At 36.4% G+C, this 14712-nt stretch overlaps 1 protein-coding gene across 3 annotated transcripts; it reads left to right on the top strand.

Annotated features, from left to right (window-relative positions):
* Positions 1 to 124: 124 nt before the first annotated feature.
* Positions 125 to 14083, top strand: LOC307043838 (interferon-induced, double-stranded RNA-activated protein kinase-like). Of its 3 annotated transcripts, none has more exons than XM_079688719.1 (15): positions 125 to 402; positions 3585 to 3717; positions 4024 to 4157; positions 4262 to 4376; positions 8516 to 8565; positions 8649 to 8724; positions 9158 to 9189; positions 9372 to 9449; positions 9889 to 10008; positions 10131 to 10256; positions 10336 to 10540; positions 10996 to 11133; positions 11591 to 11692; positions 11869 to 11931; positions 12995 to 14083. In XM_079688719.1, exons 1-15 carry the CDS (start codon positions 293 to 295, stop codon positions 13130 to 13132), a joined length of 1620 nt encoding a protein of 539 aa, XP_079544845.1. In that variant the 5' UTR covers positions 125 to 292; the 3' UTR covers positions 13133 to 14083. The 3 variants fall into 3 exon arrangements, with proteins under 3 accessions (XP_079544845.1, XP_079544844.1, XP_079544846.1); XM_079688718.1 differs by having other exon boundaries at positions 4253 to 4376; XM_079688720.1 differs by lacking the exon at positions 9372 to 9449 and having other exon boundaries at positions 4253 to 4376.
* The last annotated feature ends 629 nt before the right edge of the window (positions 14084 to 14712 follow it).

Genomic DNA, 14712 nt, shown 5'->3' with positions numbered 1-14712 from the left:
TCAAAGAAGATGACTTTTGAAATACAAAGGCAAAATTAAAACATTTTGGAAAAGGCAGTATATTGTTTATCCAGTAGTAGGCGGTAATGCAATGCTTGGATGCCTCTGAAAATCCCAAAAGAAGAAGAAGAAGAAGAAGGAAATGGATGCAGGATGCAGGAAATGGCTAGGTTCAGGAGAAAAGGGGGGAGGTTTAAATCTCTGATTTGAGGACCATGCTAGTAGGCAGTGGTCGTTTGGCAGAAGACTAGTACGTGCATCGGTGATTGTATTGTGCACCAAAGGTTTAAAAATGGGGAAAGCGAAAAACTTCGTAGCACAACTGAAGAAACAAGCACGGAAAGCACGTTGGGAGTTAAAATATGAAGACGTGTGCTCTGAGGAACCTGAGCCCAATAAAAGGTGACTTAAGCTAAAACTGCTATGCTTGCTAGCTTCTTCGAAAGTTCTCTCTGTTATGGAAAGTGTAGCATTTACCCAACATGGTCTTGCCAAGCCAACTTCAACGTGTTTACATATAAAGTGTTTACTCTCGATGTAAGGGCATACTTCTGGATGTACTGTCCCGTGTAAGAGGTTTTATCCTAGGGGTATGGACTGCGATCAACTCAGCCGTCTCTCGCATTTGCTTGGTCAAATGAGCAGCTCTTCATTTTTGAGTTCGCGTTTAATAGCGTCTTTACTGTAATCGCCGAGAAGCGGCACTGACTGTAGTACAAAAGTAAACGAATGCATGTTTTTTCTGCTTTATTTGCGATACAAATAATTTTTACCATAAGTTCTTAAGAAAACTGACACTGTTTGACTCAGTCCTAGTTTGACTGCTACCAACAATTAACTACTTTTACTGTGGGTTTTTTTCTGTGTAATACTCTCAAAGTCCCCTCCTGAGAACAAAATCATGCCACTTCTGCTATATTTGATGAGATAAAAAGATTTTTTGCAATAAGTTCTACATGAAATTGGTACTGTTGGACTCAGCACTAGTTGGAATACTACCACAAGTACAATCAAATACTTTTACTGTGTACTTTTTGAGTAATACTCTGTCAAACTCCCCTCCCGAGTACAATAATTCATGTATTTGCTATATTTGATGAGGGATAAAATGATTTTTAGCCATAAGTTCTTAATACAATTGGTACTGTTGGACTCAGTACTTGTTAGACTACTACCACAAATAGAATTAAGTACTTTTAATGTGTACTTTTTGAGTAATACTCTGTCAAACTCCCCTCCCGAGTACACAAATTAATGTATTCTGATATCTTTGATGAGAGATAAAATGATTTGATATATCACCAGTCAAAGATGGCAGAAAACATGCATTGTTGTACTCGGGGGGAGTTTGACAGGGGATTACTCAACAAGTACGCAGTAAAAACACTTAATTGTATTTGTGGTAGTAGTCTAACAAATACTGAGTCCAACAGTACCAATTTTATTATGAATTTATTGTAAAACATTTTTATCGAAAAATATAGCGAGAAACGGCTGAGTTGACCGCAGTGGGTATGGGCATAGCCAGTGACACTAAAAGACTCAAATTATATCCAGACTATAAGTACATGTGATGAATAAAGATGTACAAGCTAGAACTAAAAAATATATCTGAACTAAATATAACACTGAACACAGCTATCATAGGAAATAAAGTGGATGAATGGTCTGACAAATATTACACTATATGAAAAGCAGTAGAGTTGAAACAATGAGAAGTGTGCAAATCAGAATCAAGTTTATTGCCAGGTACGTTTACATATTCAAGGAATTTGCTTTGGTGTCTGGTGTTGCAAACAAAACAGAGTGCACCACAATCTTATACATCCAAGACCACAATACTGAGGCAGTCATCATGTCAAAGGATTCACTTACATTAGACCTACCTTGGGTCTATGTGCAGATATGATCCAATCTCTCCATATTTCAGTTAGACATGACGAATGGAACAACTTGTAGTACAACAACATTGCATTAAACATTTATTTTGTTTTAAAACCAACTTTTGTTTTTATTCTCATACTTCAATGAAAATAAACTGCACCCTTGGGTTTCTTGAGACATACGGACAAGCCAAAAAGATGCAACTTATAGGCTATGTTGATACAAATAATGAAAGGATCACTACCACTTTGTAGTATATTTGTAATTTCATATGTTAAGATCTGAATCTATCTACCTATCAACCTGTTACAGCCCCCGTTATTTAAATTAAATAATCTATGATGAAAACATAGCATAAGCATTGAATAAAATCATTATATATATATATATATATATATACAGGGGTAGACATTAAGGGTAAAATGCCACTGGCCCTCCGGGCCAGGAGCATTCGTCCAACAAAAAAAATCGACTAATAATGAAGAAAATTAACATATTTGTTGCAATAGTAATTTATGCTAACTACATTACTACTTGTACTACAACATTTGAATCATCAGTTCTTCCTCACTTTCCTCAATTGATCATATTTGGTTTATTAAAATAATTATATTGTGGTCAAAACATTTCTGCTATTATTATGAGTATTATTATTTGTATAATGCGCTTTCTGCCGTCATTAGGAGTTAGAAATGTAATGGCTATGTAGTAGATTAGATTAGAACCTTCATTATCCTAAACTGCTGGGACATTTCCCTAAAGCCAATACATTTTATATTTTCTACTCTTCACTTACTTGTCAGCATAGGTCGGCATTGATGTAAAGAGCCGACAGAAGACCTTGTTTATCTTGGCATCATATTGAGAGGTGCAGTGATGCGTCATAAAACCAGGAAGTAAGCCGCTGGTTCCCTCGACAAAAAAGCAATGGGACTTCTCCACAGGGTTTTGGAAAATAGCTGGAAATAAAGTCTGTGGAAAACGAACCTGTTTGATAAAGGCAGGTTTTGTTCAGCCGGATAATCTCCACATGTCTACCCTACCTTTATAATTTTCGAATCATAAATCCAATCGATAGATTATAAAAGGGTTTTAGGACGCGTCACTGCACCACTAGAAGCCAACTCCATCGATCAAGCTGGCTGAAACGTTCTCTCCCTCTTCTTCTCATGCTCCCTGTCACTCTCCTTTAACTCCTCCGGTGACTTTCTTTTATTTGAAGATTGTTTTTTGCCCGGCGCTTGGCCGGTTACCGCTGGTATTAAAAACATTTTGGCGAATGGTTAGGTGGCGCGATAGTCTGTAGTGAAGGAGCGCGCTCCCGCTCACGGGAGCCTGCTCCGCAGCAAACAGCTGTTTGCTTTTCACCCAACAATGACAAGCGACTCACGAAACGCTATGTTGTAGCGTTGATAAACGAAACAATTTAACTAAAGTGATAGTCAAAATACCAATACCACAGGAAACATTTTTTTTTAAACACTATTTTTAGTGGCCCGAGCGGGCAAGTGGAAAGTACGTTATGCAGGCCCGGGGTGTCTAAATAGTGCTTCCGGGCCAGCGTGCCAATTATAATGTCGAGCCCTGATATATATATATATATATAAACACACATTGCTAATTAATTGTGTATTTTCGATTGTGCAACACTGTCACAAGGCATCTTGACTATAACTATATGTTTTACCACTCTTCATTAGATTCTCCACGAGGGCTGTGGTCAATGGCCAATCCTTTTCCATTTGTGTGGGAAATAACCCAATGGAAGCCAAGCAGAATGCAGCTAAAAGTGCCCTGAGAGGTTTGAGAGAGAAGGAGAATCCCAAACCAGTGGTAGGATGCTTGTTTGTAAAATTTGTTTTTTAAATGGTCTGCGCATAAGATAATTTTCGCATGAACATACATTTGATTAATTACTTTCTAAACTTCAAAAATGTTCTGATGAAGAGCTTGACACTATACATGAGATAGTAGTTATTATTGATGTATGTTAATGGCAGTATTTTCTTGTGTACGTTATTTGTTTTTGTTCTTCTGTCCATCATCTTGCATTTATTGTCCGGATGTGCCTACTTTGTTAATATTGTTTGCGAAATGTAGCTCTTTGGATTTATTATTCTTTTCTTTCCTGACTTTCAGACAGAAAAAGCTGCAAAGGTTCCTCAGAAAACAGCCACTAAAGTTTTAGGCGTGCTAAATGAAAATGTTCCGAAGGACAGGGTGAATATAAAAGCTGGGCAATCAACCAGACAGGAACCACATGATGCTCCCCAGTAAGTCTCCACATCTCCACATGGCACCCAAACATAATTTGTGGCTGTTCATTCAAAATCTTAAAATGCATCAAATCCTGTTTGTGTAACAATAGATGCTCTAGCTTTGCGGTTGGTGATAAGGAGCATCCAGCTGTTCCTGGAAAACCAATGAAGGAAGCTAAGGAGGAAGCAGCCAAGTTGGAAAGATATGCAACCTTTTTCAGTAGAACTACAGAAGTAAGTTATACACATGCACACTAGGTCTCCTCAATCAATTAAAGCACTTTAAAATGCATAAGTCTAGGTCATTAATAATTTAAATTGGATTATGATATTCAAAGGATCTAGGTGGCTCTTACAAAATAAAACTGGGGACTGTTCACAGGGGACCGGAGAGGTAAGCAGTCACAAAAGCAAATATAGCCTAGCTTATGTTTATAGTTGTTTATAGTTTATAGTTGTATCCGAGAATGAATGAATGATTTCAGAAAGAATGAAAGCGCGACCCTATAGGCTACTGTATGTTACACACAGTAGCTCCAAGTTTGTCCCCAGCCGCTCATTTTGTCAGCCATAACTTGCTAACTTCTCCTCCAGTAACCAGAACAGGAGATTACGCGTTAATACTACGCTTCCTATTTTTTGGTGCGGACTGCGTTCACACCAGCGATGAACCGCTCCAAAGTTCACTATCAAGCGGCCCAAGACCACCTCTTTTGGGCGGACCAGAGTCCGGATGTTTGGTTCTCATCAGAGGTCTCGGACTGCGTTCACACCGACCCAAACGAACCGCACCAAGGGGTTAATTTTGTATTCGATTCAACTGTACTAAACAAGACTGGTGGGAACGCGACCTAGGATGCAAGTCGAAAGGTTGCGAATGAACGAAACTCAAGTGGTTTTGCACAAAAAATTATCTACGCATGCAATTATTCAACCCAGTCTCACGGCATTTCGTGTTATAGTCACGACATTTAATCTATTGATTCGTGTTCACCAACACGATTTTCTCCTTTTTTTCGTGTCACACAGAACGATTTTATAAGCAATGTATTTCTATTGGTAGTGTGTTTCGTGCCTGAAACACGTCTTTTTGTCCAGTCGGGTCTTGGAAGACCGGAAGCTGTGGGGTTCATAAAACATTTTCTTTATATATACAGTCTATGGTTACTCAATATAAAGCCACGATTATTGTTTTTAACTTTAAATCTTATAATGTCTGACTTTTTTTGCCATCAGTGAGGAAAATAAATGGGGCTCAGAGCCTCAAAATACTGAAATCTGTATTTTTAAAAATCTTTTTCTCCTTCTAATTTGTTATTCTTTTCTAAATAACACACTGTTATTTACTCAACAATAACACACAATTATCCTTGTTTTTATTTATTTGTTTAATTCTATAATCTCTGGCTTTTTTGGCGCCCGTCAGGAACTGAATTTCAAAATAAAATAACTGGAAACAGATACACAGCCACTGAAATGATTACCCAAGATCCTCAGCTATGGTTTAAGCACGCTGATTGGATTGTTTAGCCGCGATGTACGTTGGGATATGGTGTTTATGCAATATGAAATCAAAAAAGCATTTAAAAAAAATAATAATAATACTTTATTCCGAGTGTGCTTGCTTTTCTCTTTGAAAGTCATCACATAACGGCATTGTAATACACAGTTCGGCTGCATTAAATATTACACACCTGCCGTAGTTCTTTATTTATAGAGCCTTGATTAGAAGGCTTCTAGACAAACTGGAAGAACTGCCATGGAAACTGAGGATCATAAATATATCAGCAATTAAATAACATCTTCAATTTCTCTTACCACAATACGTCTCCTTGCAGTATCAATACTAAATCGGCTGACTTTTATATTTGATCCAATTGGTAGATATGTTATATTTACACCATAACAGTGCACAGCTGATATAAAAGGACTTATAGTTTTTAAAGATATTACTGATTGTCTTTGAATATAAGAATGTAAATACTGAGTTGAAAATAGTCAGGGGTTTTGGGTGATGAGAGACACATCTATGGATTCAGAATTTCAATAGCTTACCATTAAATGACAGATATACCTCTGTGGTGTTTTACAAATCAGATATTAATGTGTAGAAGTAAAACATGTGAAATAATATAGCAATATGCTGTAAAATTACACATATTGAGATGTTATACATACATAAGTGTCCTACACTAATAATACAAAGTTATTATGGCTGTGTGTACCTTGTGTGCACCGCCTAGTGGTTAAAGCACATTATTGAGTTATTGTTTTAATGTGTTATATTTGATGAAAAAAATATTAAGAGTACATACTTTCATAGGGGGAAAGTAGAAGGTCAATGATAGAAATATAAAAAATCAAGAAGATACTGTAAGTGATCTCTACAATAAAACAGTTTAGTGTCGGATGTACGAAGATATTAATAGGAGGATGTGCAAAACAGAAAAATGAATTAACCTTTATTTAAACATTAAATAATACTTTATATTAAGGTCTTTTAAATTAGAAAAAAGCTTTGGGGGTATCTATCTACAGATCAATATTAAGCCTGACAAAGTACTTCACGTCTAATATATTGCTTTCCTGCAATGTTAACTATGTTGAAGCACTTATTTTAACTGATATTATACGTATGAATTATACTCTTATGATAGTATAAGAAATGTGCAGAATATGACAGTTTAATGGTGGAGGTATACACATATATTGACAGATGTCTTGTAATGCACTGTTGAGAAACCTGCGACCCAAGTTTTTCATCCATTGCATAACTACACTGTAGTTGTGTATAATATGATATGTCAATAAACCTTAGAAAATCTTGAAATCTTGAAAGGTATATGCAAAATAGCCATTATATACAGTCTTTAATTAACTATTAGTAGAGAATAACGAGTAATGAATATACTTTATAGGGATCTGCAGATAAATGTTTAGTCTTCTGGGGGGGGGCTGGTCCTGTTCGAATCCAGTTTTGAATAGTCTGCCGTGGTTTCGTTCCATTTCAAAGTGCTGTTTGACGCCCGGCGTAACCTTGGCGCACTGCCACTCCAACATCCAATCCCAGAGCTTGAAGATTAATCGCGGTGGCTGGGGATTATGGGTAGTGTTGTGTCTTCGGCCATCGTAAACTCCGAAATGTTTTTCGGATTTCATATTGCATTAACACCATATCCCAACGTGCATTGCAGCTAAAACATCCAATTACTGAGCTTAAACCATAGCTGAGGATCTTGGGTAATCAGTTCAGTGGCTGTGTATCGCAATGATGCTCGAAATGTCCCTTATAGGCCTACGTCTGTTTCCGGTCATTTTTATTTTGAAATTCAGTTCCTGACAGACGCCAAAAAAGCCACGGATTATGGAATTAAATAAATAAATAAAAACAAGGATAATTGTGTGTTATTGTTGAGCAAATAACAGTGTGTTATTTAGAAAAGAATAACAAATTAGAAGGGAAAAAAATATTTCAAAAATACAGATTTCAGTATTCTGAGGCTCCGAGCGACATTTCTTTTCCTCACAGACGGCAAAAAAAGTCCGACATTATACAATTTTTCAAATAAAAACAATAATCGTGGCTTGATTTTGAGTAAGAACATGTTTTTATGAACCCCACAGCTTCCGGTCTTCCAAGACCCGGCCGGACAAAAAGACGTGTTGCAGGCACGGAACACACTACAAATAGAAATACGTTGCTTTTAAAATCGTTCTGTGTGACATGAAAAAAAGGGGGAAATTGTGTTGGTGAACACGAATCAATAGATTAAATGTCGTGACTATAACACGAAATGCAGTGAGACTGGGTTGAATTCTAACATTGACTTCCCCTTTTTAAAAAATCACAATCAACTCAAAGTGTGCTACCCATTTGGGCTCCAAACACAACTCCCACGATTGCGTATAAATATGCATGAATTCAATCATGGCCTAAAAAGCTAATTTCACATTCTGTGTAATTTGGAAATTCCACAACATAATCACCTTCTGCTGAGAAATTACCAAATATAGAAGCAAAAATGAAGTTGTGTTATTTGATGAAGCCTAAAAGCATTTAACGGATCAATTTCTGCTGAAAGGACAGATCCCCGCCCCAGCGTGTGCTAGGATCTGATCATGAGTACAAAGAAACACAGGGGATTTATAAAGGAATCAGGAAACTAAATACACATTACATTTTATGAAACCGGACAATGGTCACAGTAGCTCCCTACTGCCTGTCAAATGCTAACGTACACAGGAACAACAGACGTGTTACACAAGGGAAGAAACCTCAGGGTCACAGCAAAAAGGAGGCCAGCATGACAACTTTGAGGCAAATTATAACTTAAAGAGACTTATGATTAACTGCCTTTATATTTTCTTTCTAGACCTCCTCCGGGAATGATGACGTTGCTGCAGCCAGACCACCAACTACACTGCAAGTCACTGACTAATGATAACATTTAATTAAATTAATCAAAACACGATACGTTACTAATGTCTCTGTTTGTATTCTCCAAGGGACTCCTGTGATGCAAAATCAAAAAGCGTGCCAATGACTGACTTCACCAATTCATCAAGACCTACCGAGAATGAGGTCATTCATTTTTTCATCCTTAATCTCTAGGGTTCTGCAAGGGAATATCAATAATATAGTTCTCAGATTATCTTCAGAGAACCTGAGTTGAGTCAAGGCTCCAAAAGGGTTCATATCTGTACAAAGACATGGAATACTGGTAAACTGTAAGAACACCCTTTTTTCTGTAACTAGAAAGAGCTGCCAACTTAACTTGATGTCTTAGACACTCTCCTTTTTATTCAAGGATGTATTATCATGTGGTCCTGGCCCGTTATCGGTGGAAATAATCCCCAAAAAATGAAACACAAAATGTACGTTTTGGGTAATTCTTATCAGTAAGTTAACTTTCTATTTACCGTAGCGAGATGTTAAACAATTTGATACGTCTATGTAAATGCTGCTTTAATTTGACTGGCATCAACATCTATATTTCCTTTCTTTTTTTTTTAAGGAAAAAGATCCTGTTGTGAGGCCCAAAACACGGTAAATCACCTTGAAGGCTGCAGTACATACTGTATGGTTTCACAAAATTATAATATTGGTGCTTTTCATTTGATTTATATCTTGTTAGAATCGCAAAAGGTTTCCAAGATGACTAGCAAAGCAGCACTGGGGTATAGTGAACCATTTTAAAGATTAATGAACCGTTTTTTCTATGATCTAAGTTCTAAATCAGAAAATCCGGAAGTGAAAACAGGAAACTGTCCCAATGATAAGACATCAACCAAATCAAAAATGTCAAGGTATGGAAAATTCAAACATTAAGGCTTAGTTTTGTTTGGCTGTTTTATACAATTAAAGGTGGGGTATGTAATTTATTTCAGAAACACTTTCTGTTATATTCCATGGAATGCTCTTAACATCCCGATAGCAATGAATATATTAAATGCTTTGGCAATAAATATATTTAAAAAATTAATCTGTGGAAGCTGTGGCACTGTAAAAAGGCCTACCTGCCTGTCAGCCTTCCATCTTTGCACAGACTTATCTCGTGCCTTCATTGGTCATGTGCGCTTTCGTGTGTGTTGGAGGAGGGCGGGCTCTGTAAGGAAGTCTGAAGGAAGAGGCAGATTTTTCCGGATGTGTACTTTCAAATTCTAGCGCACTTGAGCTGGTTTCTCCAAAATTACATACCCCACCTTTAATATACAATAATAAATACTTTTTTTTTTCTTTCACTAGGTTTACATCAGACTTTGACTGCATAGAGAATATGGGCGAAGGAACCTATGGTCAAGTTTTTAAGGCAATAGAAAAACTGACTGGGAAGAATCATGCAATAAAAATTGTACAATGTGGAGAGTAAGTCAAACATTATAATTACGTTGCATGTTTTTTATTAGACTTTTCCCAGTGCAATATAACATTTAAAGATGAAGTGCAAAAAAAGTAAAGTTAAAGTAAGGCTATTTTCTTCTCCTTAGTATTGAAAAAGCTCTGCCAGAGGTGAAGACATTGATAAAACTCCATCACGATAACATCGTGCGATACTTCACCTGTTGGTTGGAGGATTCAGGATACAGTCCAGATGAGAGTGGCAGCTCTACACAGTAAGCGACAATCCGATATCCAATAAAGATACGTATTTGAGGTATGCACTTCTTCATTTGTCTTCTCTTTCTCCTCCAGGTGTTCTATCAATCCATCGATAAGGTACTTATATATTCAGCTGGAGTTGTGTGATTACACACTCAGAGTGTGGATAGACGAGAAGAATGAGGAGAAATCTCTGCGAGACTCCAAGAGAAGAGAAGAGGCTCTAACTAAGTTTCAGCAAATAGTCAGAGGAGTCGAGTACATTCACTCGAAGATGCTCATCCACAGGGACCTGAAGGTAAGAGAAAGTGGAGGTAAAAAAGTTTATTCCACCACGTCGATCATGAAAACTGCTTCTTCTCAATTAAGACACTTACTTTAGTAAACTGCTATGTCGTATAATGTGAAAACTGCAAACGGCTGCTGTGCCCTTAGAGAAAGTGTAAATTCTCGCTGTCTAGCAATGTTGTCGTTTTTGCAGTGTATTAACCCAATAATATTACTGGTGGCTGCTTTGAGAAGTCTAGAGGTGCATATATAAGATAGTGTAACAAGCCCACATGTATAACTTTTATTTTTATTATGCTGTGTTGTTGAGGTTGCCCCATCCTGGTTCTCGTAGTGCACTGCATTTTTCCATACTTCTCAGTTTGAACCCATTCATGTATTCAAAAAAGCAAGTGTAAATCCAAAAGTACGCATATTGAGACACAACATACACGTTTGTTTGTTTTATTTATTTCCCTTGTTTAGCCTGCCAACATCATGATTGGGCAAGATGGACAAGTGAAGATCGTAGACTTTGGTATGGTCACATATGACAACGATGCTGAGAACCCGAGGAACAGATTGATGTACAAAGGAACTCGTTCATACATGGCTCCTGAGCAGGTAAGATGTTCTATACTGACACATGTCAAAGGGAGAGCTGGGAAGGTTTTACCAAATTTTAAAATGTGGGTTATAGCCAGTTTTGTAGGACCATTGAAGAAAAATATGCTGAGAATTTTTATTTTTATTCCAGTGCTGGCATATTAAATGGCAAGTGGTGATGTCTGTAGTCTGACTCGGTTGATACAACTTTGCAAATTTGATGATGTTGTTGCTTGACAATTAAAACCCCCTTATCACTAATTTCAGATTTCTCGCAAATTTTAAATGTTTTAATCTCAGCCACTTTAATATCTTAAAAATATCAGACTGGTTTCAATAACCATTGGATTAGATTCATGCGTTAACACATAGATACTTTATACATGTGGATATTAAACATAAACTTAAGATATATATACTGTACAGCTGCATCTTGCCTTCTTGTCAATATTGTGTTTGTATTGTATCAAAACAGAAACTGCAAAAGACTTATGACCGAAAAGTTGATATCTTTCCTTTGGGGTTGATGTACTCTGAACTCCTCTGGAAAATGCCCACGGGTCATGAAAGGGCCGTGGTGAGTTTTCTTGCTACGGTTAAAAATTCTGCTAACTGTGTACTTGTCATTGGTAATAACCTGCTATTTTATGCTGCCAAACATTTTTTTGTTAGAAACTATTTCAGTTCATCAGAGCATGATGGAGCAGATTTTTCAGTTCTGTCATTACAGTAACATGTCCTTTCACTGCACAGGTTCTGACCGACCTCAGAGAGCAGACATTTCCCATAGAGTTTCAACACAATTTCTACCATGAGGTCTGTTATTTTTGTACATTTTGTCAATGTACATGCAATTTAGTTGTTTAGTATGTTAACATGCTCTTAACCCTCTTGTGTAACTATAGGGACATGTTACGCTTTTAAACTTTTCAATCATTTTAGCTGTGTTAATTCATAGGACATTAGCAAGGCTATGAGATTTTCTATTTTATGTTCGAAGTTCAACCTTGTCTCTTATAATAAATCTATCTTAAAGTTTATGAAAAATGTAACACTCAGACCCTTAAGGAAACAAAAAAACGACAATAATACATTAAAACCAATCTATTTAATTAGCCTTTCAATCTAGAGCCCTGACTTTCAAATTGTATATTTGACTATTTTCCACCAATTTAAGCCATGATTGCCATACGCTGCAAAAATATACAATTTGTTTATTGCACAAAAAATTATATTTACAATCTGCATTTCAAATTAAACTTTGTCTGTTTTCCCGGTGATTTCAATATGTATGAAATACGGCTGAGTGCAGTAATACTGCAGTTTCATAACATTTCTTAATGCCAGTGTTGGAACGTAACCAAGTGTGATTACTCAAGTACTCCACAAAAGTATATTTGGAGGAGCTTGTTTTTTACTTAAGTATTTATATTTTATGCTAATTTATACTTCTACTCCACTACAATGTGGATGCAAATATTGTACATTTACTCCTACTTTTAATTTACGGCTTTTGCTGCTTTAATTTATCACTGCAGGTCAAGTGACCCAGCAGCACATGAAGTAATTCAAATCAACTTTATCTTTATCATGGCTAACATTTAAAATGATGAACACATTAATTCATTAATCATTATTATACAATAATTTAATAGATATTATTCTGAAATGGGTCATCCTGCATAAGGATTTTTAATTCTTGTACTTAAAGTATATTGTGATACCAATACTCTTGTACTTTTACTTGAATTTTGAAAGCAGTACAGAGTATGTTAACACTGTAGTAGTGCTAATTTAAATTAAGTAAAACATCCGAGTACTTCTTCCACCTCTGCTTGATGCAACAGAGATCTAAGTACCTGTTCTTTTTTTTTTTTAGTACTTAATAATAAAGCCAATGCTGTGTGAGAAGCCAGAACAGCGACCTGAAGCAAGTCAGCTCGACGCCGACTTGAAAAAGATCTCCGATAGCTTAGACATTGAAGAAATGCAACGTCGCGGAAGCAGGAGTATCTGATCCTATGATCCTGTTGCCACACTGCCTCCCTAACTTCCAGAATGACACCCCCCCCCCCCTTCTCCACTCTCTGTGTTTTAATATCCTATGCAAACTGTACTCCTGCCTACAGCCTGCTCTCTGTATAGTTGACTGAACTCTTTTCCAAGAAATACAATAAGACAGACAGCTGAATGGTTTGATTATTCGTCCACGTTTGATGAATAAAAATGATATTGCAAAAAAACATGATGCATATCTAACAGAGATAAATTACCAAAAAATCATGTCTAGAGCATTGCAACTTTAGAAAGAAAGAAATCAATTTTATATATAACTGCCATTATCTTTAAAGGTCACCTATTATGCAAAATCCACTTTGTCATGTCTTTTTATACATAAACATGTGTCCCCTCTGTGAAAAGAGATTCTGAAAGTTTCAGGATTTTTTCTTTTTCATTTATAGAAAAACCTGTCTGAAAATGAGCTGATCAGATTTTGGCAACTTTATGATGTCATAACGATTTTTTGGCTTGTGTAACCATTAGCCAATCACCAACCAAGGTAAATATCTCTCAGAGGGGCGTGGGGAGTGGAACCTTATTTTCATCTAAAGTAAAAGAAAGAGAATCAGCACTTTTAAAACAGGGCTGAAACAGAGGGGTTTATGGGATGCTACAATGCATGATCTGTTTGGTATTTTGAGCCAAACACCTCAGAGACATATTTTGTATATATCTGAGACATATAATATATTGATGAAAAACAGCACAATAGGGGACCTTTAAGTCAAATATTGCCGAGATGTTTGACATGATGTTTGTACCTTTTTTATGTACTTTTATTATTCTTCTCTCCATGCAATTGTTATCACACCTTGTTGGCCCATTGCCTTTGGGAGCTTGAATATTCAGGATGTTTTTTAAATGTAGAGGGGTTTTTTCTAAGCTTACTATAAAATTATAAACCTTATTGTGTTTCCGTTTTTTCCTTTTTAATTACAGTTTCATACATTTAAAAGGTGCTTCATACCTTAATATCACTAATGGCAAAATGTCTAATGGTAAAACAAATAAATCAAGTGTCACAAAGCCAATGTGGTTTATAGGAAAATAATAAAAACAATTGCTAGTATACTGAAAAGTAAGATTTTAATACTTTTCATAGTATAGCTACAGCCATGAATCAGTTTGTTTGGTAACTTTATTTTTGAGTATAGTTCACAAGGAGATGCATATATTGTGCAGCCACTTAAAACAGATGCCGAAGTGTCACATGGCTGATGATCAAGGAGTCCATATAATTTAGAGATCAATAAACCACATGGCTGTCTTGGCTTCTTATCTTTTTCCCCATCTCTATCACTCAATTATTTCCAAAGACTTATTTGTTTTAATAAATGGCCCATTATGCAATACATATGCAACTACAACATAATAACTACTACATGGTCATGTGTTTAGGTATAAGTGGGGAAAAAATCAATATCTATTCCTAAACACATGGTTAACATTTTTTAAACTCATGTTGAATGAAGAAAAAACAACCTTTGCACACTGTCCTGATTGTAGTTGTGTTTGGCAGTGCGAGCTGTAGGGGGA

Source organism: Notothenia rossii (genome assembly GCF_949606895.1).
Source record: "Notothenia rossii genome assembly, chromosome: 6".
Taxonomy (NCBI): domain Eukaryota; kingdom Metazoa; phylum Chordata; class Actinopteri; order Perciformes; family Nototheniidae; genus Notothenia; species Notothenia rossii.
This window is presented reverse-complemented; position numbering and strand designations above follow the sequence as displayed.